This window comes from Platichthys flesus, chromosome 2 (assembly GCF_949316205.1).
Source record: "Platichthys flesus chromosome 2, fPlaFle2.1, whole genome shotgun sequence".
Lineage (NCBI taxonomy): Eukaryota > Metazoa > Chordata > Actinopteri > Pleuronectiformes > Pleuronectidae > Platichthys > Platichthys flesus.
In genome coordinates, this window is record NC_084946.1 from 13,869,644 (window position 1) to 13,883,166 (window position 13,523).

At 40.9% G+C, this 13,523-nt stretch overlaps 1 protein-coding gene across 1 annotated transcript; it reads left to right on the forward strand.

The window, feature by feature from the left end:
- Positions 1–1,308: 1,308 nt before the first annotated feature.
- Positions 1,309–9,324, forward strand: pmela (premelanosome protein a). Its single transcript, XM_062395516.1, has 12 exons — positions 1,309–1,366; positions 2,969–3,085; positions 3,185–3,331; positions 3,622–3,756; positions 4,607–4,768; positions 4,849–5,133; positions 5,252–6,280; positions 6,378–6,533; positions 6,653–6,755; positions 7,555–7,760; positions 7,851–7,941; positions 8,759–9,324. Exons 1-12 carry the CDS (start codon positions 1,309–1,311, stop codon positions 8,901–8,903), a joined length of 2,634 nt encoding a protein of 877 aa, XP_062251500.1. The 3' UTR covers positions 8,904–9,324.
- The last annotated feature ends 4,199 nt before the right edge of the window (positions 9,325–13,523 follow it).

The window sequence follows — 13,523 nt, forward strand, 5'->3', positions numbered from 1 at the left end:
TGTTTCAGGTTTTATTGACGTTGTTTGTTCAAGTTACTTGAAGATAATGCCCAGATGAGACTCATCTCTGCTGAAAGCACCCAGTCTAAATAAGAGGGAAAAAACTGTTAAAACAGATGCTTAAAGTGTTTATGTTCAATTCTGGGATAATTTCAGAGCGAAAAACTTAAAATCTTCATCACCTCTTCCTCTTGTCTTCATCAGAATGAAGCTGTGCGACGCATCTCGTGAACTGAGGGTGTGTCTGTGCTGCTGTGAACACAGATTCTCTGAGCTGCTGCAGCCTGAAGGTGGACAGCAGGATGCGGAGGAATGGCTGAGTGAATAAAAGGAGGCCATTGATTTGCCAACTGCACTCTCATCTTGTGACGCCCGTGCTCACATTGCTGTGAGGTCAACTGTCAAACACAGGCATGACTCAAAGTACGCACACAGTTTTCACCACTCTCCATCCCAAAGCAGACATCACATTGGGAATTAGAATTTACACTGTGTAGAAAGCATTTGTGATTTTCCAATAATCCATCCTATACTTGAAGGTTGTTTGGAGGATATTTATCTCAGCAATAAGGCCATAGTTTCATTGTTGTTTTTCTGTCAGTCTGCAGGATTATGCAAAACGACTGTAGGGATTTTCTCAATACTTGGTGGAAGGGTTGGGTGTGGGCCAAAACAGAATCCATTCAATTTTGGTGCAGGTCTGGACAAAGGCGTGTGTCCAGGAAGTTTTTCTCACTTTGTCTAAGGGACTGATTTCTATTTGGTGCAATTTGATTGTATTGAAGAGGACTTTTAGGCCATTAGTTCCATTCAGTCTTATTTAATGAAGTTACATGCTCTTTATCCTTTTTTTCCTGAACTGTAGCTTTGCCCGAGCACCCTGATGGAGATCTTGTAGCCTGTTTAATCCAGCATAAGGATCAGAAAACATCTGTGGAATTTGGCTTAAAAGCCAAAACACAAAGCTCACACGACGTGCATTAGTTCTTGTAAGAATTTTAAAATTTTGACAAATTTAAAAGATAATAACAATCAGGTCGAAAGCTATGAATTAAAACGTTTGTTTTGGTCACTCATAATAACAGTTTAACAAAACAGCTCTTACGTCTGTTCTCAAAGGGGGTGGTGCCAGTCTACAGGCTCACAATGATGTCAGAGGTGAGAAGACATTTTATGGTAATTCAGGTCCAAGGCCCTCTTAAAGAGAGTGAGGAGATATTTCCCAAGTCTCTCTGGGAGTAGTGTTGGGGTTCAGGACCACCGTGAAGATCAGGGCTCAGAGACCGGAGACGGACCAACAGAGACAGGATGACGACCGTGGCTCTGCTGCTGCTTATCATTGCTTTTACATCAGCCAACGCCATACGTGAGTACATCTGAAGTTACTGAAAATCAGTTTCTGGTCAAGTGTGTGGTTTTTATTGTTCCTACTTTTCTAAATATCGTCACTTTTTCTCTTCATTTTTATTCTTGACTATGTGAATCTCATTCTCAAATTTATCTGCAATATAAAAAAGTTAAATAACTTTTCAATGAATTCTTTTACAAATTACAAATCAGTCAATTTGATTTATTGTTTGACACCGGAATATGTAAAACATAAATATCTACAGAAAATCTAACCTTGAAGGGCACAAAGTCATTGTTTGTTTTTCTCTGTTGTTTGAGGAATTCAAATTTAAAATCTGAATACGAGTCTCAATGATTTGTTAAGGTTAAGTAATTTAGATGTGTGGGATGTTGGACCGTTGTATCAACATCAGACATAGTGATTGTAATCGCTGTGTCCAATGAAAACCGCAACATTTACGTTCCCCATTATAAAAACAACTTAACTGTAATTCTTTGTTTGGATAATAAATCAAGCAGCAAATGGATTGATCTGTCGTTTCACGCTGGTTACACGCTAACACACCCTGCCCTCTTTTTAACAGAGACAAGATCTACAAACCTTTTCAGGCCAATTTTATGCAATTACTTTATTTCTCATAACAATTTACGAAGGAATGTTCTTTAATTCAGAACACTCAATACTAAAATCATTCACACAATCACACGCATGTACGCATGCACGCACACACACACACACACACTCACACTTCAGACTGAAGAGAAGAAAAGCCAATGAGTCTGGGATCTCTCATTCCTCTCTCTGGGATTACGATGCTGCTGCTCAGCTGATAGTCACATGAAGGGGATTGAGGGAGTTTGCAGGTCGTGTGACTCCCACCACCAAGAACCCTGACACTCCTGAAGCCCCCGCAGCACAGAACACACTCTTACACGAGCATCTTTGTCATTACTGTTGTTTCATTATCATGAAGAATTAATGTTTATTTTTAAGAACTTTTGGAATATGGAATCTGTTGACCTAAGAAACAGTACTGATAACCTTTACATACAAACTTTAGATTTGACTTGAAGCAAACCAAACCAGTAATCATTCCACTTTATCTTATATGAGTTAGTTTACATTTGTATCCGAGCATTGCATTGTATTGTTTAATTATCTAATGTATTGTAATTATTTGTTATCTGCATGTTTGTTAGGGGTGGTGTGTATTAATTGTAGCTAAGTTAGTTTGGATGGTATGTATAATGCACATTAATTATCCACAGATATTTACTTGCTAATTGTTTAAGATAATTCATTTTAGTTTTATTTCAGGTTGTAAGATCTGGCTATAGGGACAACAGATGGAAATTAGCATACAGCTAACTCTGGCTACAGTTGGCTATTTTGTCAGTTGAGGAATGAGCACTGTCCCAATCAAATGAATAAAGAAATAAAGTCAACAAACTGTATTTCTGCTCAAATATGACATCAATGCTATACAGTGTGTTTAATCCTGCACAAGCAAAAACATTTTAGAGATACATTTTTCAGATTTCTTTTACTTTCCTCGGAGTCCCATAGTGATTGTGTTTGTTTTTGATGAGTTGCAAAGTGTCACTTCTTTTCCTAAAGAGTTGGTTATATTCCTCGCAGAGCGAAGAAGTCAGTTCACACGTTACCGCTCATGGAACTCACGGATGTATCCTGTCTGGAAGGATGGAGACACCAGATTCAGAAACTGTTGGTTCGGTGAGCTCTCTCTCTCTCTCTTGCTATTTATTTCTTTGCTGCTATTTCTCTCAGCCAGTCGATCTAAACATGGTCAATTGTGTGTATTTTGTCTTCCAGGTGGTGAAGTAACCTTTGACCTTAAAAGCGATGGACCCACCCTGACTGGAGCAAGAACAACCTTCAATATTAATCTAAATTTCCCGCCGAATCAGACGGCGCTCTCAGACGGTCAGGTGGTCTGGGCACGTAACTGCACCATCGATGGTAAATTGACGTTTTGTAATGTAATTGTTTTTTTCTTCACTTTCCTCATTAATGATAAAAACCACAGGCAGATTATTACTACAAAATGTACTTCATATGGTAATATTTGACCTTTTGCAGCAGTTTGGACAGTTTTGGATCCTTGCTAAAGTTTCTTTGACAACAAGTGACTCTTTAGTTGCCAGTCGAAACCCTCACAAATGATTTCAATCAGTAATATGATATATAGGTGTTGTTTCCCCCGTCTTTCATTATACTGATGTGTGATCTATGACGGTCGTGTTTCTCAGGACAACAGTATCAGGAGGGTCAGGCTGTGTATCCCAACCAGGACACTGAGCAGACGGGCCTGTTTCCAGACGGCACACCATTCAACAGGAGCCAGAACAAGAAACCTCACTATGTGTTCGTTTGGAAGACTTGGGGTAAAGATTTAGAAAATAAATGATTCTGTTTAAAGTTCAGTAAATTGCTTGTTACCTGGGCTTTAATGTATTATGTTGTATGTAGTAATGTTTTAGCTCCACCTGCTTTTAATAGCGGCAAGGGTTATGTTATTACTGAGTAAATTACTGAGAGATGCTAAAACCAAATCGTTAAAATCCTTAATCTCCTAAAGATAAAAGGTTGTAAAACTATCAATGGGATCTTGTGCTTTATCAAGTGAAGCAAAATTTTGTTTTGGGGCATGTGACGAAGCTGATCTGTGATTGTCTCTAACATTTTACTATATATGTGTCATCATCACCATTAATATGGAGACACACTGTAAACGGAAATACACACTGGATATAAAGAGTGCTGTTAAGTCAGGAACTTCAAATGTGAATAATTATTATTATCTGGATTAAATTTATCATTCTGTAAAAAGTCTTTTAGCACTGTGGCCTCATTTTACCACATTTGTTCCAGTTCATCAGGATTAATAACCAGGAAAAAAAAAGCAATTACCTGGGTGCTCTATGGCCCCATGTTCATGGTTTGTGGTTGGTCCATAGCATGTTTAATAATTGTAAGTTTCAGCGTATTTTATAAGGGTTGTACATTACTATGTGTCTATCTATGAAGCCCTTTGTGGAGTTTTAGATGGTATTTTTTTTACATGAGTGTGTGTTCAAATAATTTGACTGCTGTTGTTCTTACACACAAATGAAACATGACCCAGCTTCATCATAGTTACCGTATATCTAGTGGGTTTCACGAAGGTGTAATTGAACTGAGTTGTGCATTGATTACCAGTTTACTGTAAATTATCCCGTTGTTGCTGTGTTCAAGGGCGATACTGGCAGGTGGCAGATGGACCGTCCTCCTCCCTCACAATCGGTACAGACAACGTTCCCCTGGGCTCCTATAACATGGAGGTTGTCATCTATCACTGCCGCGGCAAAGACAAGTTCATCCCTCTCGGCTACGCCTCCTCAGTCTTCTCTGTCACAGGTACCCCATTCAACAATTTGTAACTCAAACCTTTAACATTCCCCATCACAACATCCTGACATCTTTTGATCTGTCTTCAGACCAGGTTCCCTTCAGCATATCACTTGCCCAACTCAGTGACCTAAATCAGGACGACCAGAACTTCATCCAAAACCGAGCCATCGCTTTCAGCGTCAAGCTCCATGATCCCAGCCAGTATCTCGGAAACGCCGACATCAGCTTCAGCTGGGACTTTGGCGACAGCAGTGGGACTCTGATCTCCAGAGAGCAAACTGTCACTCACACATACCTCGCTGTTGGGGCCTTCAAGCCTCAGGTGGTGCTGATGGCAACCATCCCTGGCGACTGCGGTAACCCCACTGCTTGTAAGATTTTGTACCCATCATTTTTTATGTAACTGCCCTCCTATGTGATGTCTGAACTCTGTTACGCTCCATTGTTTTGTAACTTCTCTCTCTGTGGCTCCTGTTGATGCCTCTGCAGCCCCAGCAGTTATCGTGATAGACCCAACTCAAGCAGCACCAGCTGAGGCAGGAGATGCAATTGCGCTGGATGTCCCTGCTCCTGACGCCACCCCGCTTGCTGCTTCTGTCCAGCCAGCCGACACAGCTGCAGATACAGTCGATGGAGACGCAGTAGTTGATACAGATGCAGAGGTTATAGAGGTTGCCTCGGTAGCACCTGCAGGAGTTGATGCAGCTGTTGTTCCAGCAGAAGATCCTGCCAATGCTGCTGCAGAGGTAGATGCTGCGGCAGATGAAACAGATGCTACTACAGGGGAGGCAGCCACTGTGGCCCCTGTTGCACCTGCAGCTGAAGAACCGGCAGTTGCAGATACAGCTGCTGTCGATACAAATGCTGACGAAACAGCGGTTGTAGATACAGAGGTTGCAGATGCAGCAGTTGTAGATGCCGACACAGTGGTTGTAGATACAGCGGTTGTAGATGCCGACACAGTGGTTGTAGATACAGCGGTTGTAGATGCCGACACAGTGGTTGTAGATACAGCGGTTGTAGATGCCGATACAGCGGTTGCAGATGCAGCAGTTGTAGATGCCGACACAGTGGTTGTAGATGCCGATACAGTGGTTGTAGATACAGCAGCTGCAGATACAGTGGTTGTAGATGCCGATACAGCTGTTGCTGATGAAGCTGCTGCAGATACAGATGCTGCAACAGCTGTCACTGAAGAAAATGTGATTGATGCTGCTGCCTCAGTTGCCCCTGTTGCAGAGGGAGAAGAAACTGCCGTTGAGGACACTGCTGGAGTCACCGTTGCTCCTGTGGCAGAAGAAGCTGTGGAGCAAGAAGCTGAAGCTGTGGCTACTGATGCTGATGCTGCAGCAGAGGTTGTCCAAGCTGAAACAGCAGCTCCTGCTGATGACGCAGTCGCTCCTGTTGCCACTGAGGCCACAGTTGTAGAAGAAGCAGCACCAGTGGATGCTGCAGTGGATACTGAGGCTGAAGTACAGGAAACTGAGAATGAAGTTGTAGCAACTGTAGCTGCTGCGGGTGAGTATCTATTTTACACCAAAATAAGTATACACAAAATAAAAAAGCTGCTCGTGTTACAGAGATATTTTGACACGTTTTCTCTATTTCTCCCCAGAAATAGCAGCTGTTGAGGAAGAGGCTGCTCCAGCTGAAGCGGAAGCAGATCCAGCTCAAGTTGTTCTTGTTGTGGCTAAACGACAAGCACCAGAACTGGCAGCTGATTGTATGGTCTACCGTTATGGCTCCCTTGCCACTTCTGTGGATGTCGTCCGTAAGTAAACATGGTTTTTGTTGTTATGGCAGATTATTTCTCAACTGATAATATAATACTTTATTGAAAACAGTGATGTTTAACAGTGTTAAAATCTCTCTCTTATTTCAACCCTGCAGAGGGTATTGAAAGTGTAGAGATCGTACAGGTGTCCAATGTTGTGTCAATGACGACGGAGGTGGTTCAAAATGCTGTGGACGTCACCATCTCCTGTCAGGGAAGGTGGGTACATTCATTGAGGTCATTAAGTCATTACAATTTTCAAGTTACTAAAGTTGAGCTTGTTAATTTATCTCCACTTAGCTCTATAACTTACACTATAAGTTATTCTCACTCAAACCACAGTCTATATATAAACATACACGATAAACGACACATCTCCACTTCTTTCCATTGCTCAAAATGAAGCTAAAATATCTTGGATGCAGATGCTGTCATTTTGTCATTCTAACATTTTCAGCATTTTCTTTATTGCATCGAATAACTGAAATAAAAAACTCAATTTTGTGGAAAAGTTTACACTTTGATATAAATGAGTGTGATAAGATAATTAGTTTGGTCCATGTCCCATCCACTAACATGGAGGAGGCAGGGTTTGTGTCCCATACTGCAGGCAGCCACCGGGGGTCATTGAGATGCTTTGGCTTCAGGACAGGAGCTGTCATGTTATGTCCTCCATCCTTAAATTAAATAATTATAATTTACATTAAATGAGTGATGAGTCTACAGATTTTCTAAATGGTTGAACTCAATCCATTAACAAATGTAAGAATCTCCATTAATCAAACTGCAAATGAAAATGTGTCTCCAAACTCAATTTAAGCACACAGAGGGACAACAAGTTCACTTATGGTTCAGATTATCACATAAAGTGGAAAGATTTTCCCTTATCTTGATAAATAGCTTCTAAAACAGCACTTTATCTCCTGGTTAGCTTACATGGGAGCTATGTTATGTAATTTATCATCAAGCTAAGTTTAAAATGTGCACTCATTGCTGGTCTCCTCTATTCTTCTTTCAGTCTGCCAAGTGAGGTATGCACAGTCATTTCAGATGCTGACTGTATCACACCAGTGCAAACCATCTGTACTGCAGCCACACCATCTCCGGACTGTCAGATGATCCTTCGCCAGTTCTTCAATGACTCTGGAGTATTTTGCATCAACGTCTCCTTGACCAATGACGTCAGTCTTGCTGTGGCGAGTGCCAGAGTCAGTGTAACAGTAGGTGGGTGGAAGAGAAATTAGTTATCAGCCACTATAATGACTTGATTTACATGTTACTCCTCCTTATTCCTTCAATGTGCTTTAATTACAGCCTCTGGCGGTTCCCCAGCTGGAACAGCCGCCACTGTCCTGGGTGTCATGGTTCTCGCCTGCGTTGTCTGTTGTATTGGTTTGATGTACAGGTGAGTCGCTAATTTATGAACCCAAGTTAAACTGGGGATAAAGTTTCGGTTTTGATTGTGTCCGGTGATCCGCTCACAAGTGGTGGGCTCTAAGTGCAGCAGTTCACACTTGATGTTAGTCTTTCCACTTGGTGACTACCTGTGATCAGATCTCACTTCTCAGCTCTATATGCAAATAAACATATATATAATTTCTGTTCATAAGACCAAATTCTGTTTTTAGCCAATGTGACTATAGAGATAGAGAGTCTGTCATCAGTGTAACTTGTATCACTGTGAGAAGGACAGAGAAGAGAGAGAGCAAAGAAAGGCTGAGTGAATCTAAGCTCTGTGTGCAGCTCAACTATGAAATAAGATTTACTAATTTGAATCTGAGAAGAGGAAGAATGAGTCTTAGGAAGCATCTAAGTTCAAAACTTTAATTTACAAGAGAATGTGGCCAGATGCCTCCCAGTCCATCTCCAACTACATCTCCTCGCACCTGGAATTGGTGTTTTCACTTGGGTCTCTAGTGACGACTTGTGATCAGGCCTCACTCCCCTAGTCTAAATCCAGATCCATTTCCGAAGGATTGAACCAGTCTAAATGTTATTCTGGTGGTGGAGATAAGGTTAAGGGATTACTTAAGTCCTTACGCTTCATCCTGAGGGGACCATAAGTGTTTTCATCATATTTGATGTTATCCATCCAACAGCTGTGAACACATTTCTTCCAAAGACACAGATATTGACACACATTTTTTTGCTGTTTAGTGCCATACGTGCTCATCTTGAACTTTGTCATGAGTAAGTGTTTTCTGTTCCATGTATCGAAACAGACGGTTCAAGCAGTACCAGCCTCTCAGCGAGGACCAGAGTGGAGGCAGCGCGACGGTCACATCTGTGCCTTTGTTGTTGTGGAACTTGTTGAGTCGACAGTCGCCAGGAGAAAGTCGTCCGCTGCTTCAGGGGAGGATGGTGTGAATATCATCAGCAGCTCATGCAGCTCATGCACTGAATCTACAACACTTGCTAACATATCGGCTTTATACACGTAATACTCTTCTGTAGTATTTTGTAACTCCCATTCAATGTAATGGACCACACTCAGTTAGAGTGAACCAGCCATGTAAAACACATTTGTTGGGATAGAAAGGAGTCACGTGTGTAATAAAGTTGCAATAAAAATTGTTGAAATATGTTAAAGGAAAGTTATATTTATTTTGACACTGATAGTTTTTAGAAGCTATAGCTCTTATTTGTGGCCTACTTATACTAAACCAATTGGAGAATCAACGTTAACACATTTCAGCTCTATTTCTTTACAATGTCATTTAAATCACGCGCACCACCGAATAATTATAATGTTTGCTACGCTAAAATGAATAAAATTGAACTTTCTCAACATCAGTGGTTTGCTTTGTCCTGTATAGTTTGCATTCTTTTTTTAGTAATCAGAATAACTGGTAAGCCGTGATGCAGGTGATTGCTCTTCTTAATAAATGTGCTAGTATTACATTTTAGGTGAATACAGAAACAGTGATGCTAAGCTAAAGAAACTGAGGAGCTGATGCTATTGATGTAACCCTTGATGTAACGCATTAATGGTCGAAAGGAAGAGAGAAAAACCAAAAATAACTGTAGCTGCACTGAGGGCAGTGGCCTCACAGCGCCAAGGAAAAGGTACGATGGCATTTAGAAAATACACTGCACATACTGTGTTTCCAGGGGACACTAAAAAGTGATGAACACAGCTAGGATGCATTAGCCTGCCAATTCAAGTTATTTGAGGAAATACACTTAATTAAATGAGAATGAGGCATCATCATGTTGGCCAGCGTTATAACATGCTGACTTTGTCTTTTTCTGATCAACATATATTGGCATTACAGTGTAATTGTTGATCTGACCTAATTGGTGTTCAAATGCAGCCTCCGAACGATGCAGTCCCAGTATTGAGACAGAGTGCAAGTGTCCTATATAGCTGCAATATCTCGTTGCATACAACGTTGAATACAAGTGCTCACATGTATTTAATTTGAAGTTAGACAATATAGTAACACAAGTACATTTCATGATCGTTTCTTTAATTGAGATTACATGCAGCATTTCGCTGTTAAGTGGCCTTGGTATGATGTTACCCTTTATGGTGTACTCCAGTATTTTCCCCAGTATTGATCACAATTAACATCACTGTTAAATTTTTCAGCTCCACATCCATCACAAGCGTGGAATTGACTTTATCCCACAGTATTTAATTATTATTTCAATTGATATTCTTTATTGTTTGGTTAATTAAACCTCTTTACCAACACACTGAAGATGACTTTTCCATGTATTACACATTTACCATCTGCCACAGGTTAGATAACGACAAAACAATAACAGATCACATTCATAAATTATATATAATACATAATATACAATACAGTGTTTTAAAAAAAAGATTAATTTGCTCTGTTTGGTCTTCATCAACTAATGGTAGCAGAGATATGTTCAGGAAGTGGTGTGGTTATAGGTTCACTGCAGCAGAGTGGGCAAAAAAATGTATCCATCCTGCTTCACTCTCGTTTCAATTAAAAAGATTTACTATGCTGTTGCCGACTACATTTGTGCACTGAGCAGACAAAGAGCTGCTGGTTACATGCACATGATATGACACACTGCAGTGCAGGAGAAAAAGGCTGACGTCACTGCAGCAAAATCCTTAATGGAAGAAGCCATGGTATGGCCGCCACTGCATGAACATGTGGACTAATGGGAACTAAAAGAGATTATGACGCGGTCAGCATTTAAAGTAAAAACTGCTTTTTGAGAAGGCTGTTACAGATTCAAAACTGTAGCCACTGTAGCTAGAGATTAATTTAGCAAAATATGAAATAGCTACTGTGCTTTTCTCAAAAAGTTATTTTGTATTAGTGTGGTTTTCACCGAATATAAATCATTCATAATGTCTTTCCTGTGGGGTCGGGTCGTCGTTTGATGTGACACTAGTCAGAAACCGAAGTCTGTGCAGCAAACCAAGTAGAACATGAGAACAAATGGGAGGGACGTGCCATCATTACCAAGTGGAAATCAGTTAGCAAATTTTTCAATCTTTTAGTTTTAATGACAACTGCAGTCTACCACAGGTTCTCCTTCATGTTTGGAAGGGGAGGGTGAGGTGAGGGGTATTCAGCCACAACATGAATCTTCAGCACTAGATGTCACTTAATTATACACACCTTACCTTTAAACAAAGATAAACAAATCCTGAATATGAAACCAAGTTTGCTTGGGGCCCAGAAAAACATTTGTACCCAGGGGTCTGTAACTTGATGATCTGGCCCTGGGCTCTCTTTACTTAAGTATTCCATGTGAAAATCCTTCTACACTGCAGTGCTCTTTTGCAGTCATTAGCAAACACAGCCATTAATCATCCTCGACTTCTAACATGTCTCTTGGTCACATGTACCAAGTGCTGTTCAGTCATCTCTGTTCACTCCGGACGTGTTCTGCAGCCAAGGCAGAACTCAACAGCTCTGCTGGGAGACCATCATTTTTCATAGATGATCTCTATCTCGTCCCTGACAGCTCCTCCGGATCTTACCAACCCTGCAGCTTTTTATAGGTCACAGCAAAAGCAACTCAGCATCACTGGCTGACGTTTTTTAACTCCAACTAAAGGCTGACTGGCTTTTATTTGGTCAGGTTACTAGGCCTTTATCTTACTTTTGACTCTACTCTGGGAAAGGAAAAAATAGATGAGTCATGAGATGGCACCATTAAAGCAGCTACACTGCTCTGATTATTCTCAACACTTCCTGGCAACAGATCTGTTGTTTATCAGTCCTCCACACATCAGACACCTACCAAAGTCACAGATATAGTGAAGACACACTGCAGCCCACAATCATCAAATACACAATGTTATCATGCTGTAGCTTAAACTGAATGGTAAATGGATTGAATTTATATAGCACTTTCCTACTCCTATCAACCTCTCACTTTACAGTATAAGTCATATTTAAACAAATTTTGAGGAACCGTCTTGTCCAAGGACATTTTGGCATGCAGGCCGGAGGAGCCTGTGATCATACCACCATCCTTCTTGTTCCTCTTGTTCCTCAACTTCAGTTCCTCTCTGTGGTTGCATTAGAAATGACAAAGCGGTGGACAGTATAGTGTGCCATGGTGGCAGTAAGATACTGCTATACTGAATGTACTATGAATGTTTTTAAATGCATAATTTCTTTAACATGCATGCATATTCTTTTGTAAGAGTCACGTTTGCAATTCTACTTCTGACCACACCCAAAATTTGAAATTAAAGGCTCAAGAATTTAACTTAATTGTCCCATACAAATAAAATGTTTTTACCCTGTTTTCCTACATAACAGAGACAACACATACTGTGAGCATAGTGTGTGGAAATGGGAACTGATACTGTAGCCTGACACTGACAAATTGAAGGCCCATACGGGAATTCTTTGAGAACCAGAAGGATCAATTGCTATTTGTAACATCTGGCTGACGCCAAGTATTACTGATATAGTCCAGTAAAAAATCATTGAGTTGTATATTATTTGCTTATGCATTTGTGTGACTGACATATATGTTGTTAATTAGAGTGGAGGTATGCAAATGTTGTCTTGACACAGGTCTAAAACTGTGACAGAGGCCATGTGGGCAGGCTGGAGCAGGATGTGGAAAAACAATAAAGAGTGAGATGTGTTCTCTGCAGAGAGGGTGAGACAGGGCGTGAGACAGAGGGTGAGGGAGGGGGAGGAGAGTTACTTACCATGAAGCAGGTTGATTAGATTATAGAGAAAAGACTAACATTTATCTCACAGAGAGCCAGGGCTGTCCATGCAGACCTCCAGCAGGAAAAGTGTGGACGTGAGCGTTTATGAATGTCTGACTGAAAAAGAGACTATTCTGTTTTCACTACTGTGTGTAACAGATGCTCCATTAAGAAGAGGAAACCCATGATTCAATTTCATCAGAAAAAGTGTTCAGTGCCGGTTAGAATTGAAACTGCTGGCTGATTTGTAACAGTGAGTGTGTATTTGAAAGACAAAAACTGTGACACAATATGTGACATCTGGTTGTGTGTTGCATTACGTCTAGAAAAGAATAAACGGATGAGATTAAGTTAACAAGCCTCACTGGAGGCACAAAGGGAAAGAAAGTGCCGCACCCATTCAACACAGATCATGCTCAGTATTACGTCAACTTTATACTGGATTGGTAGCCTGGCTGAAGACGTGAATTAAATGACTATAGATCCTGCGCATGCACACACACCGGCACAAACCGGCACACACACACACACACACACACGTGTGTGCAGTGCATGTTGTGAGGAACATGCACTGCAGTCTTTTCCTGAGCAACTTATTCGGACATCCGTGTTCTCATACAGCCCCTCTGGAATATTTCAAGAGAACATCAGAAGATCATTGTATGTCTGAAAGCACATTTACTCTCACTGCCTCCGAGGTTCTGTGCTTGTGTCCTCCCTGCCCGCACCGTTACAGCAACCTTCACAGCAACAGCTAATTAAAAGATTGCTTTCAAAGTCACATTAAACTCAAACCATTAAAAATGTTGATAATGGCTTCC

Excerpts from the sequence above, each read along its gene's own strand:
- pmela (XM_062395516.1), top strand. The coding sequence starts at position 1,309 with ATGACGACCGTGGCTCTGCTGCTGCTTATCATTGCTTTTACATCAGCC. Across the intron at positions 3,332-3,621 it reads ACGTAACTGCACCATCGATG|GACAACAGTATCAGGAGGGT; the intron begins GTAAATTGACGT and ends CGTGTTTCTCAG. Across the intron at positions 6,756-7,554 it reads ACCATCTCCTGTCAGGGAAG|TCTGCCAAGTGAGGTATGCA; the intron begins GTGGGTACATTC and ends TTCTTCTTTCAG.